The sequence below is a fragment of the Epinephelus fuscoguttatus genome, linkage group LG14 (genome assembly GCF_011397635.1).
Source record: "Epinephelus fuscoguttatus linkage group LG14, E.fuscoguttatus.final_Chr_v1".
NCBI lineage: Eukaryota > Metazoa > Chordata > Actinopteri > Perciformes > Serranidae > Epinephelus > Epinephelus fuscoguttatus.
In genome coordinates, this window is record NC_064765.1 from 9672093 (window position 1) to 9686310 (window position 14218).

General features: G+C 39.1%; 1 protein-coding gene across 1 annotated transcript; it reads right to left on the minus strand.

Moving 5' to 3' along the window:
• Positions 1 to 3384: 3384 nt before the first annotated feature.
• Positions 3385 to 13572, minus strand: sav1 (salvador family WW domain containing protein 1). Its single transcript, XM_049596800.1, has 5 exons — positions 13145 to 13572; positions 10198 to 10692; positions 7365 to 7635; positions 6189 to 6344; positions 3385 to 4224 (listed from the first exon to the last, which is right to left on the minus strand). Exons 1-5 carry the CDS (start codon positions 13236 to 13238, stop codon positions 4011 to 4013), a joined length of 1230 nt encoding a protein of 409 aa, XP_049452757.1. The 5' UTR covers positions 13239 to 13572; the 3' UTR covers positions 3385 to 4010.
• Positions 13573 to 14218: the final 646 nt, after the last annotated feature.

Here is a 14218-nt window from a genome sequence, read left to right on the forward strand (position 1 = left end):
CATGCATATTTAGCAAGTTTATACTGAGGTTTGACCTCAAGGGTTGGAAATTTAAAGGCACTGCAGCAGAGTGGCTTCTTGAGTCTTCCACAATGTATAATCAGCATCAGTGAGGCCTTCACACAAAGACCCATCTAAGTCCAGTTTAAGATTCGTGAGGTTTGAAAATCCCATTTCTTCACGTTCATTCATGAGTCAGAGAAGTAGCATTTGTTTACATTGTGTTCCCAAATTAAATCATAGTAAAAAAGATTTTATCTGTTAAAGAATATGTAAAAAATGTATCACAACATATTATTCTTGGATTTAACAATTCATTCCTGAAGCCGCCCCCATCGACACTTAAATCATCTCCGGATATCGTGGGAGCCTCAGTGTACTGAAAGGTCAAATGAATCAACCTCTTCCAAGTCGACACTGCTACGTTTCCGCACACGCATAGCAAAATTTCAGTTACAAGAAATAACTAATAAAGTTGGACCAAATTAATGAAAACTAGACTTGAGTTATTTCTTTGAAGATTCACTCCGGACATGTTTCAACACAAAAATACATTTGTTTGTTTTTTCACACAAGAGTTAAACGAAAATTCTCAAAAATACATCGTCACATAAAGGTGAGATTTATGCTTTACTGGCAACCCAATCGCCAAGGAAATGTTGGCATTGTTCGTTTCTGCAAACCACAAATGTATTTGTATGTTTCATATCTTTCATATCAGCGTTTCTAAAGTGAAGTATATGAGCTGACTGTCATTAGGCGGAGAAGGGGGTGGTGGATGGTGAGACGTCTGCCACTGTTTGAGACCAACAAATAACAAAACTGGGTGTTTTTAGCGAATCATTTAGTTAGCCGTTGCTGTTTTTCCAGCAGGTATATATTGCCACGAAAAGCAGTTGGGGTTTTTATTAACAAAGATATCACTGTGTTTCGAAACAGGATAGTGCCATGAAAATTGGGTTTTACAAGCTGAAACTTTTCCTTATTTTAAAGGGCTTTTTTTGCCTTTATTATAGATGGTGGGACACCTACTGTACCACTGTTTGAGACCAACAAATAACAAAACTGGTTGTTTTTCACTGAGTCATTGCTGTTTCCAGCGGCTTTTTTTTTTTTTAAAGGGCTTTTAGTGCCATTATTATTGATGGTGGATGGCAAGACGCTGACCACTGTTTGAGACCAACAAATTACAAAACTGGTTGTTTTTCCAGTGAGTCATTGCTGTTTCCAGCAGCTTTTTAGTCACCAAACATGGGTGTCTTTTCACTAGCCCTTGCTGTTTTTCCATTGGAGATAATGACACAAAAAAGGTTGTTGTTTTTTTTTTTACAGACATCACTGTGTTTTTAGACAGGATAGTGCCACAAAAATTGGGTTTTCCAGGCCCAAATTTTCCTTTTTTGAAGGGCTTTTAGTGCCTTTACTATAGGTGGAGGATGGCAAGATGCCTGCCACTGTTCAAGACCAACCAATAACAAAACTCGTAGTTTTTTAAGGGAGTCATTGCTGTTTCCAGCAACTTTTTAATCACCAAAGGTGGGTGTGGTTTAGCGAGCTGTTGCCATTTTTCCATCTGGGATATTGCTCTGAAAAGCAGTTGTTTTTTTTGTTTTGTTTTTTTTACCAAGACATCACTGTGTTTCTAGACGGGATAGTGCCATGAACATCGGGTTTTCAAAGCCCAAACATAATCTTTTCCTTTTTTAAAAGGCTTTTAGTGCCTTTATTATAGAGCAGCTAGAGCAGTCGTTCTCAAATGGCGTGCCGCAGCAGATAACCACACATTAGTATTGCAATATTCAGCTGGACCTAATCAAAAAATTATTAATTTTTAATTGGCTGTATCAGAATGTTGCATGCACCCATGTCCTAATAAAGAAATAATAAAAAAATTTAATTTAATTTTAAAAAATCCTCACAGAAACCTATGTGTTGCGGTTTGCACATGTGAATTATAAATGTGTGACACATCAAAACCCCTTATTTGCAGCCGGTGTGAGGGATGATAACATTTAAAAGAAGAAAGCTGCGAGTGGGACAATGGATCGATTTACTGTACAGAGCAAATTACAACAAAGCACCAGTGAAGACGACCTACCACTGAAAGAAAAGAGAAAAAACTGTCAGTAGACGGCATCACAAAATTTACTTGTCTTATGTTTATGGTCTTATGGTAAGAGCGATAACACACATTATAGAAGCTATTGTGCAAAGGGTAGTATTTTTATGGTGCTTTATAGAGGCTATAGTGCACAGATATAAATACAGGTGTGCCTTGAGGTTTTGTTTTGCCCTTGGGTGTGCATTGGGCATAAGAACTTTAAAACCACTGATCCAGAGAACAACAGGAAAGAGGGAGAGTCAGGGCATGACACACAGCAATGGGCCACTGTTGTCTGTGCCTACACCTTACCCCACGTTAACCACTGTTTTGTTGAAACTTACTTGGCCGCTACATAATAATGTACAAATGTAAAGTCACCATGGTTTACAGAAAGGTACAATGCCAACAGTTTTTTCAGGTGATTGGGTTTTTAAAAACAGGATTTTTCAGTTTTACATTAGACAAGTCTTAAACTTATTCGCGGTAAAGGCTCCATGTGAAAGTGAAAACGCAACAAGAGGCAACAGCTGTACAATCACGAGGATATTTTTCTTCACTGCAGACTTTATTGCTTATGTCCTGTATTTGCAATCCACAAAATCAGATATGTACAAACTGATGACACCGTTCTGACAAGATGTGACTGAGACCTTGTTGCATAGTGAAGGTCTCATTGAAGAGAGGTTCAAAACAAACCTATTCCACTGTTTGCTAATCAGACAGCCTGTAAGATACTCAGAAATGTTTGGATTTGTAATCACTCTTGAAAATTCACTTTACGTAATGAGTGAATTGATTAGAAGCTAGCACCAGCCTGTACTACACAGGCCTCCAGCATGAAAAAAAAAAAAGTTTCTGAGTATCTTCAGAGGGGTTTAAGCTGACTGGTCAGCGATCAATAGAATAAGATCAAAAGAACCCGCACTTCTTCCACACAAGAGACGTGTCAGTCCATAAAAATAAGGCATTACCAAGGCGAGAAATATCCAGGAAGAATGAAACAAGGAAGAAGCTGAATTGCACTTGTTTGGCAAACTTAGTGTGTCTTCTGATTTATAAAGTTCCAGTAGCTTATTTATGTTTCATTATACACACACACACACGAGAATATTCCTGACTTACAGTAATGCCGAGAGCCAAGAGATGCTCAAACCACTGCATCAAATGTGATGCTTCATCCAACAAAAGGTCTTTAAATAAAGACGTGTTTCATATCAAAACTTAAATATCCGTGAAAGTTTTGGTGGATTGTCGTAGAAAGGATATGTCATACAAAAAAAGGAAGGGAAATGCACACTTTAATGTAAAAGAGTGTGGTTTCAGTTTACGAGGGTTTCAAAGCAAAGGAAAAAATACTCATGAAGTATTTCATATAGAAACAAATTAGAAGGAGCTGCCAGTCATTTTGTCCCGCAGGAAAAAAATGACGGAGTCACTGGTGTATACGAGACGTAAGCAGACATCGTAAAAATGCTGCGTTTTATTGTATTTAAAGGCACAATCTCAGGATGGTTTGGAACAAATATACGCAGTGTCTCGGACTCTGTTCTCCTCAGTCTTAAAAACAGAAATCCATACAGCGATTCAGTTCCCAGGGCAGCGGCTGTATATGGCACCAGAAGCAGTCTCCCCACATGTGGCACATTATAGGCTCGTCTTCATTGGAGTGTTTTTCAGTCACATGGTCATTCATAAATTGAGTGTCACATGGGGGGGACGGGGGCCCCAGCCAATGTGAGTCTCGACATCCTGGCTGATATATTTGGATCAAGCGAAGGCACAGATGTGTTTGGTAAAGAGGCAATTAAGAGTCGATCATGATTTCAAAGGAAACCCTGACCACTCCCAAACTGTGGAAACCTCAGAGAGGCGTGGCACTGAGACGTCCCCGCTGCGCACACACACATCACATGTTCCCAATGAAGTTCTTGTTGGGCTGCTGGGCGTACCACTGCTGCCGCTGCTTGCGTGCCTCCACCTCAGACAGCAGCGCCTGCCGGTACGCCTCGTAGGATTTGACGATGTGTTCCAGCTCCTTCATGAAGAGCAGCTTCAGCATGCCCTGATACGTGTCCAAGTCTGCCAGCTGGAACAACTCCCACTTCAAGATGTGGTCATACCTGATGTCAAAGGGAAGATATTTATAGTACTTTAAAAACGTACTTTACGAAGTGTTGGGCGTCAATAGCGCCCTGTATTATTTGTACCTCTCAGTCTATTAACTATAGCCTGACATTTACTAGATTTCTGAAGCTGGAAGTGATGTATTAAAGTTAAAAAATACGTTAAGCACATAGCTGGTGATACTATTTTTAGACAGATATGGATTCCTTATATTTGTTTTTACCATTACCACCAGGATACATACTGAGTGCGACATTTTAACGTCAAATAAACTTGTCTGTGCTCTATTAGGGGTGGGGAAGAAATCGATACAGAACAGTTTTGCAATATTTTTGTGGGGCATTATCATATCGTCACACAGTGCAGAGTATCAATTTTTTTTATTACATAAATTATTAATATGACAAATACAAATTAAACTTTAGGTCGCCTACAAGAATAATAAAAATCAATTACTTTTTCAGTCCATCAGATATATTTTGCTGCTGGAAAAAAATGGCTGAAGTGAGATGAACAGACTGAAAACTTTATCTTATTAAATAAAACAGATGGTGACAAAGTTTTTCTTTGGAGACATATTTTACAGTGGAAAAAGGGAATAAATCGCAATATATTTTATTGCAGTACTCAGCATATTGCAACCAATTTAAAATCTTGTGGTGATTACCCACCCCTATGCCTAATTGCCATGGGTTTTAAAATAAATATGACCTCACAGCATATCAATCATGTTTGTGCACTGTCTCCAAAACTTTCATCTGTTGTGAATGTTTCCAGAAAAGGTTTGATGAACGGCATTTTTCGCATCTGTCAAACAGTTGTTAGACCAATAAGCAGTGAAGAAACAGCGGAGTAACCTGCACGACACAAATATCGGCAACAAGATAGAGGAACAGGACAGAGGTGCACAGCAGGCCAGCGAGACAAATAAGTGCAAATATATGGAAGCAATGCCCTTGAAATCTTCGACTACAAAGAGAAGATAACATCAGCCCATCCAGAAATGCACAACAACAATGATGATGCTTACTGCCAGTGCAGTGTAATAGCCACACAGTATCCTTTTATAACGTGAATGGCCACCGCACAAAATGCAGGATGTGTCAGAGAATGGTGACAGGCAGGACGGTAACTCCAGTGGAAAGAAGCAAGGGGGCAAATGTATCTTTACATTTTGTCTCTATCGTGTATTTTCGCAATGAATAGAACAATAAACGCATCACACTCAGTGTGCACGGTTTCTGTGCGTATCAAGTTTTATCAGATATTGACTTGATGTGCAAAGGCTTTAAGTCATCCAATGACAAAGACACTAATACCAACATTATGCAATAAGCTAATATTGGTCGATATATCGGTCTAGCTGTTCTACCAAAACCCACAAAAGGAAGCCGATGTACGCCACGCACATTAAACATATTTCAACTGACTTCAGAGGGTGGTGACGCATATTAATATTAGTTGGCAAACATAGCATACCATTACATGGGAGGAGGAGAGGAACACATGCTGGAGTACACAGAGGAGAGTTACAACGGTTTTATAAAGCAGTAAACACATTCAACGCATTCAAGGTCTTAAAAATAGACACACTGTGCTCTGTATTTGGGTGAGATTTTAACGATGAAACCTCCACTGGGTACTGTCACCATTGAACAGGTGAGGCATGAGCCAAAGAATGATGTAGAAAGGTCAGCTCGTGACTCACACCTGGTGTATTGGTGCTTTATAGGACTATGATGTAGGACAAAATAACTTCAACAGAAAACATTTTAATGGGTGGTAGGAAAGGCACAGGTGTAAATACTACAATTAAAATTCATTCGATCATTCTTCATTTCAGCTCATTCAGCGTACACGCCCTCAGTGTCTCAAAGCAGAGAAGACTGATTGATGATTAAAATGATATTGATATAATAAAAATAATGATGTTATTAATGACTGCCACAGTAGTACTCACTTGAGCGGGGCGCGAGCGTACACCTGCAGCCAGTCTGGGATCTCCGCTGTGTGGTACGGGTTAGCTGGCACCAGCACCGGCTGGTTCCTCTCTGCAGGACGTGGCTGATAGGTCACAGGAGGCGGTAATGGTGGAGGCTGATCATAGCGAGGCACACTGGAACACACAGAGGTTATATAGTATTTATACTGTATATCACCTGTGTCAAACCAATGTGGGTGATTCACAAAACTGTGCTGTTAACCCAGGTTAAACCTTCTATGGATGGGGAAAAAAATCCAACTGGTAAAAACTTGTTCATTTTTAAGTGAGTTTATTGTTAGGAAAGCCCATTTCTGCCAATGTGGTGGGAAAAAAAGATCCTTTAAGTCATTATAATGAGGAACTTTCTCACTTCATTTAATAAAGTTTCTCATTATTTAGACATAAGTCATTATTTTTGTGAGTTTCTCATTATTTTTTAGAATGTTTATCATTATTTTAAGACAGTTTTTCATTATTTATAGCTACAAAGTCATTACTTTGAGGGAGATTCCCATTAGTTTCAGAATATTTCTGATTGTTTTGAGATATTGAGTCATTATTTTAAGAAAGTGTCTCATTATTTTGAGATTAAGTCACTATTTTGAGGAGTTTCTCATTATTTCATGATAATTTCTCATTATTGTGATACATTAACTTATTTCAAGAAAGTTTTTCATTATTTTGAGATACTGAGTCTTTATTTTGAGAAAGATTCCCATTAGTTTCAGAATGTTTCTTATTGTTTTGAGATACTGAGTCATCGTTTTGAGAAAGTCTCTCATGGTTTTGAGAAGGTGTCTCATTATTTTGAGATACAAAGTCCCTATTTTGGTGAGTTTCTCATTATTTATATAAAGTTTATCATTACTTTGAGACAGATTTTCATTATTCAAAGCTACCAATTCATTATTTTGAGATAATAATTCATTATTTTGAGATGAGCAAGTCCTTACTTTGAGATTCTATGTATTTATTTTGAAAAAGTCTGTCATTATAATGACTTGTAGGATCTTTTTCCATATATTGTTCCAAGAAATGGTAGCATTAGGAGCTGTGAGGAAGGGATCAAAAATTATAAAAAATAAATGGAAGTGAGAAAAATATGTCACCATAAAAACCCAGTATCCTTCACTTTTCATTCTGACGACGTACCTCGGAGCACACGGGTGTCGATACTGTGCCCTCTTGTTGATGTGATCCACATAGTAAACCCCAAACTCTGCAGACTCCACCTTTTCCCAGCCTGGAGGGAGCCCTTCCCTCTCCAGAGGGTGGCTCCAGTGTGTAGTGTTTGTGTTGTGGTCGATGTAGTACTTCCTGCCACGGATGGTCCAGTCAACGGTCCAGCCGGCCGGAAGGGGGAGGTCCTCTCCCCCTAGACTGGAGAGGTTCCCGAGGGACTTGGCCTGTATTCGACCTATGCCTGAGGAAAACAAACATTTCTTTTTAGAAACCTAGAGGGAGAGGGAGAGATATCTGACCAAACAGACAGCGGAGCAGCTGCCAGCTAACAGCGCCACTGGGAAAGACTAAATATTTGGGGGAATTTCTTAAAAACATCATGTGTGGGAAAATGTCATTTAAAGGAGAGGGATGTGCAGCATGTGAAGAGGTCACCGTGGTGTGGCAACTGGACATAGGTTGGGATAAGAGAGGAATGCAATGAATCAAAACTAAAAGGATGACCAGTGCAGTTTCTGAGTGTTGCAGTGATTGTGGAGAGAGGTCCTTGATCCCTCTGCCTCTGACAGAGCATCTTATTCTGAGCGACATCATTGATGAATAGTAGGAAATGGGAGTGTTGTTAGGTTTGGAGAGGAAGGCCGAGATCTCTGCATGGCCAGACACACACGGGAGCTTTCACCGGAAGAGAACAAACCACTGAACTCCCAAACACTCTCTGTTAGAGCAGACAGCAGAGTGGTTTCATTCAACAGGTCCTGTACTTTAATTGGTGAATAATGTCAGTGAGGAATGTCGAGCCAACAGCTGTGCGCGGATGAGTTGGACTGAGCGAGCGCTGTCGTGACTCAAAACCAAACGAGCCTGGAGGGACCGAGGAAAGGCTGAAAGAATGGCAGAATGTGCGGGGAATGAAGTATCTCAGCAAAATGGCGGCTACAATCTGATAAATTCTGCACGAGAGTGACAGCAACAGAGCTGGAGCTCTTTGCCAGCTGCTGAGTGAAGGGACGGAATGTGCGAGCGCTCCGCAGAAATGCACTCCTCCTCCTCCTTCTCCACCTCATCATCATCATCATCATCTCTGCCCTTTTCCTCAGAAATATGGCAGAGTGCCACACTCGCTGCAGACCTAAAGCTTAATGCATCGCAGGAATTTCACTGGATATGCTCAAGAGTAAACTACTATATTTACAGCTGGTCACGCAGTAGTTGTACTAAAGAAATGCAGTGGGTAACCTCACTGAAACTGAGTCAGTGATCCTCTGAAGTATGAGTCACCAACAACTCCATCTTTACTAATCATTCATAATAAAACTTGTTCACTGATTTTAAATTTCCACCAACTTTTTCCAGAAAAATACCATTTTTTAAGGGGCAGATCAGTGTGAAAAACACCTGTACAGATTTTCTGTTTCCCTGCATCCATCAGTTGGAGTAATTTCTGCTGCAGGAAAATGTTTCTCCCTGCAGTTTCCAGAAACGTAGGTACTTTTGCAATTTGCCCATTTAAAAAAAAGTTTCCGGTAATAGAAAGCAGAAGGAAAATGCAGGAGACTGCACAATTGAGATGCTAATCATGTATCATATATGCTCAGGAGGATTACATGTGATTGAAAATAAAGAATAACAAATGGTTAAACTACATGGTGCCCAAAGGTGTTTGTATAATATAGTTTTTATTCAGATTTTTCATTGATTATTAGTCAATGTTTCTCCACTTCGATTCAAATTAAACACCAGTAAAAGCCAGATTTTCTACATGAAAAATAAATATTGACAATAAAAAATAATGTTCCAGTTAAAAAAAGCGTCAGCTGATTTGAAGTAGATGACTCCTCCAAAACAACTCTGTTTACTCAGTGCATTAACCTTACGTGTGCAATGTCACTGTACATACACTAATACCTACATTCACAGATGATTCATGTAAGTGAGCAGTCTGAGGCTGAGACATTTGACAGGGGGCGGTCTGCAAATTGCTAGTTTGTCGACAGAAAGGATCAGCAAACAGAGAGGTGAAAAATGCAGAGCCCCTAATGCTTGTTTAACCTCACTCCAAACAAGGCTCCGTGATATGCGATAGGCGGGCCTGACATAATACTAAACCATATACATGCCATTGACAAGTTGGCCACATGATAAAAGGTTCTCTGTCGTTTGGAGTGGGTTGGAAAATTCCTGCGACCCCCTAAACATTTAATCTCATGGAAATTACACGCTTACATCATGCTAATGTTTACAATGTAGAGCAGTAATTTTAAAAATATTTGATCCCTCGGGAAAACTGAAATAAAACTGCTCTTTGAGCTCTTCAGTGACAACAAAATGCTTGCATTCCTCTCACAGTGGCCTTTGTATGATCCAAAACCCATCCATAATACTTTGCCCTTTCAAAACAGACATCATGCAGCTACTTTACGTCAGCTTCAACATTTTCTTTGGACTTAAAAGCTGACAATGTTTTCTCAAAAGTTTTCCCAAATGGCAAATCGTAAAAGTTGGAGACTTACTGGTATGATTTCACACATCCTAAAATGTGACTGCTCAGCTTTCACGCCTCAGAATTTGCAGACAAAAAGCCATAAAAAGACGAGCTTTATTCCCTCAAGAGACTATGACCGGCTGCCATGTACTTTCCAAAACCATTTGTGCAGTTCAAGAATGCAATTCCTGATCTTTGTCACATTTTAAATTCTGTCTGTGCTGCCAATTTCTGGTCTCTGCCTCTTGTTTACTTCCTGTAAAAAATATCTAAAGCAGCACTGTATAAAGTGAGCTGAAAAACACATTTCATTTTTACCTGAAGGAGGTCTGCTGGGAGCTGGGGGAGTATGTTGTCGTGGGAGTCTTTGGAAGTTGTGTTCATTGTGCTCATAATATCTATAGTCCTCAGGAAAGCGGTCCGGGACCCTCCTGGGCTGGCGCTGCTGATGCTGCTGTTGGTGCTGCTGGTTGTCATAGTAAGGTTCAGAGGGGTAATAATACCGCGCAGCGTCTCCATTCTCCGACATGGGGCTCACGTCTGTGAGGAAGGACTGTGAGGAGCCTCCGTACTCATGAGGCAGGTCTCCCAGGCTGCGGGGCAGGTATGGAGGTGCTGACATGCGGTGGCTCTCTCTGCGGGCCACCTCGTGAGGAGGCCTCTGCACGGGGTTGCGGAGAAAGCTCTTGTTGCGGGACACCACGGGCTCCCGGGTGGGTGCCACAGGGTAGGCAGAGGGCCCCATATCTGGCAGAGGGACCTCTGTGCGTCTGGGTATAGTGGGTCCATGACGGATGAAAGAGGGCATAAGATCTGCAACCAGGTAAATAAGACAAGTGCATTTGTCAGTATCAGTCAACATGAGAACACAGTAGTAGAACCAATAGGCAGTGGAAGGATTTAAAGAAGAACACTTACTCATGTGTCTAACTTACATACAGTTTAAAATGTACTTGTATAGTAGTAAAGTATTTACTTACTCCCCTACTCGGGTTGCAGTGGTACACTGGTTTCAAGGTATACCGTGGTTTGAAAATTGAATTATCATACTGTGTACATTTGCTTATCTATCTAATTATTCTTAAAGGGGAGACTTTTTACACATACTTCCATGAAAAATGGTTTCAAGTTTCAATTATAGTGATGAAACATTTATTCAAACAAAAAAACTCCCATTTTCAATCCTTTGAGGGTCATTCTAGATAGACAGATAAATACCTAATTGATCTCGAAGGAAATACTTAATTCTGACTGATAACAATAATAATAATAATAATTCTGTCATACCGTAATACCATGTAACCAAAATATCTTCTGAGATGGTTATCATACCATTGTGACCCTGTCCCCTCCATTTCAGAGTGAAATACTGTACTTTCACTTTCTTTTTATTCCATGGACTTTTAATCACCTTTTTTTGTTAGTTTGTTCTGTTTTGTTTTGTTCTGTTTTCTTGCTGCAATTTTCTAGTCTTGCAAAACTTTATGTATAGTTGTTTGTGTTATCTTTAAATTTTGTCTGTGTCACTCCAATTGTGCTGTGGAAAGCACTTTGGGCTGCATGTTTGTATGAAAAGTGCTATATGAATAAAGTTGAGTTGAGTTTTAATAAGGGCTGCACAATTAATTGAAATATTACTGAAACTGGAATATGAGCAAGTGCAATAATCAAAATGCAGGAGCTGCAATTTTTTGATGACATACCACTGTAAATGAAGCACTGATGGAAAACATGCTTGTTTTGAACATAATCGTTATTTTTCCACTGTTTTTCAGTGAAAATGAAATGCAAAAATGACCATTCCCACTAAAATTGTGACTCATTGCAGTACCTATCAAAATAAATTATCTATCTATCCTTATATATATATATATATATATATATATATATATGTGTGTAGATAGATATGTATGTATGTATGTATGTATGTATGTATGTATTGCTTATCGTGCAGCCCCACTCTTTACTCCTATACCTTCGGCAACTACAAATTTAACATTCAAATAAATAATTGTTAGAAAACCTAACTTATTGTTGTAGTTATATAAAGGGATGCACGATAATATTGGCACATTGTTGGTTCAGCCAATATTGACTTTAAAATGAAATATCAGAATCAGCCAACATGCTTTTTTCTTATTTTGCACAACGAATGAATATTACATACATTGAAAAGTCTTGTATTTCATGTCTACATCTGCTAGTGAGCCATGATAAGAGTATGCATATATAATATGAAGTTCCACAACAGAAGAGACTTGATGGTCACAGGAATTAGGTGGGGAAAAAAGTGGATATATTGATATTGGTTTTGTTTATCAGTCAAATGAGTTGTTACATATTGGCATGTGAAATATCAGCAAAAAATCTAATTATAGTGTAGATTTCACTACCTAATAGTGCATATGGTAAAGAGGTTAAAATTAGCTCCACGTTGAGCAACTACAGTATTAATGCACCAATAATAATGACAACACATTACAACATATTATTACACTGACAGGGGCCATACTGTCAGTCAAATGAGCATTTTTACTTAAATTAAGCTGATTGTAGTTCAACAGTTTACCTGCTAATTTAAAATTTAAAGCGCAGGATCTTTGCTGGCCACCCAGTATTTACAGCATAGTCACTGAATGCTCCTCTACTTAATCCACCACTGCTTATAGGTACAAAGTAATAATACTAATATAATGCAAACCATGTCAGATAAATGGCACTTTATGTTTTTACTAACAGTCAATTCATCTTTAGAGGACAACTCAGCTAAAGATGACAACACTTACTCAACTTACACCAATGGATATATATAAGCTAACTAGCCCCAAATCTGACTTTCAGTAAACCAATATGAAACACTGAATACAGCGTCAGGAAACAGTTATAAATTAAGGTACTAACGGTAAAATACTCGTTACACTTTCATTGAGCAGTTTTGTATTCTTGCTGTCAATCCGAGAAGTTACCGTTACTTCTCAACTTTCCTTTGACACTGCAGCTGACGTTAATGTAGCTAACTTAACTGCTGATTTAGCTAGCTAGCACTTTAACTATCAAGTTAGCAATTTGTTTACGATGTTTCAAAACACGACCAAACAGCTGGTTACAAGCTTGTTAGTCGCATTAAAGTGGCATTAAGTTTCCACACATTAACTTTAGCCTGTTTGCTAATGTTAGCTCGCTGCTTACTGGCTCTAAAGTTAACTTACGCTAGCATGCTAACTGGAGCTAACTTGGAGCTAGCTGGCTAACTTGTTGCGCTTACTTCTCAGGAGCGGCGACGTTTCCTTCTTCACATATTTCCCGTGTACCTCGGCTGGTTTCGACGCTTCGTTTTTACTTTTCTTTCGTGAGAGCATAACTCAAGCCTCGGGAACATCAACAGCAAATGTCATGGCACAACCCTTCGACCCTGCAACCATCCCGTTCAGTTTGCAAAGCGCAGAAAGTAGACATTTTAGAAGCGTTAGATTAGCTAGCAGCAAGTTAGCCAGCTAACTCGAGCGACTGGATGAGTGTTTCCTCCAGTGGTCCAGTCCGCTCTGAGCTGGGATCCACTCCCACCACTGCTCCTCACTGGGAATGGTTACTGTACAGTCCTGCCCACCACTTGGGAACTCTCCCTCTGCGAGCACATACACACACTGGTGACAACCTTAGACTGTTGTCAACTAGCTGCACTGCTCATTCATCGGTGTGACTCACAGCTGACAGAAACAGTGACAACATGTTCATGTGTTGTGACTCTACAGTGAGAACAGCAGATCCAACCTTTGTAGTCAAGGTAGAGAAAAATGTGTTGCTGAAGTTGAAGAAGTATTAAAAGTTGCATCAGCACACAAGTAAAAGTCCTTAAATATTAGAAACAGCATGAAATAATAGTATCAAAAATAAAAGTACACACTTTGCAGAATGCTTATAATCAACAGTATGTGTAAAATATTATTGTGAAAAGTAATTAGTGGATTAAAAAGTACAATTTCTACTTCTGAAAGTTACATAGCTTACGTTTCATAGTTTTCATACACTTAAGTATCTAAATGTTAGAAACAGAAGGTATTTAAAGTATCAAAACTGCACACATTGAATGTCCCTTGTTAGTAGTGTATAAATATATTTATATAATTATTGTTCATGCATTTACATGTAAGCAGAACAATAATGTAGATGACTGACTCATATTTCATACATGCACAGTATGTATGTAAAATATTGTGGGGGAAAAAAAAAACCAAACAAACGTAGCGGAGTAAAAATACAATGTCTACATCTAGAATTAAGTGGTGTAAAAGTATAAAGTGACATAAAATATAAAATACATGCAGCCATAGTTGCATAA

Excerpts from the sequence above, each read along its gene's own strand:
- sav1 (XM_049596800.1), bottom strand. The coding sequence starts at position 13,238 with ATGCTCTCACGAAAGAAAAGTAAAAACGAAGCGTCGAAACCAGCCGAG. Across the intron at positions 6,345-7,364 it reads CGACACCCGTGTGCTCCGAG|TGTGCCTCGCTATGATCAGC; the intron begins GTACGTCGTCAG and ends TGTGTGTTCCAG. Across the intron at positions 4,225-6,188 it reads TACGCTCGCGCCCCGCTCAA|GTATGACCACATCTTGAAGT; the intron begins GTGAGTACTACT and ends CTTTGACATCAG.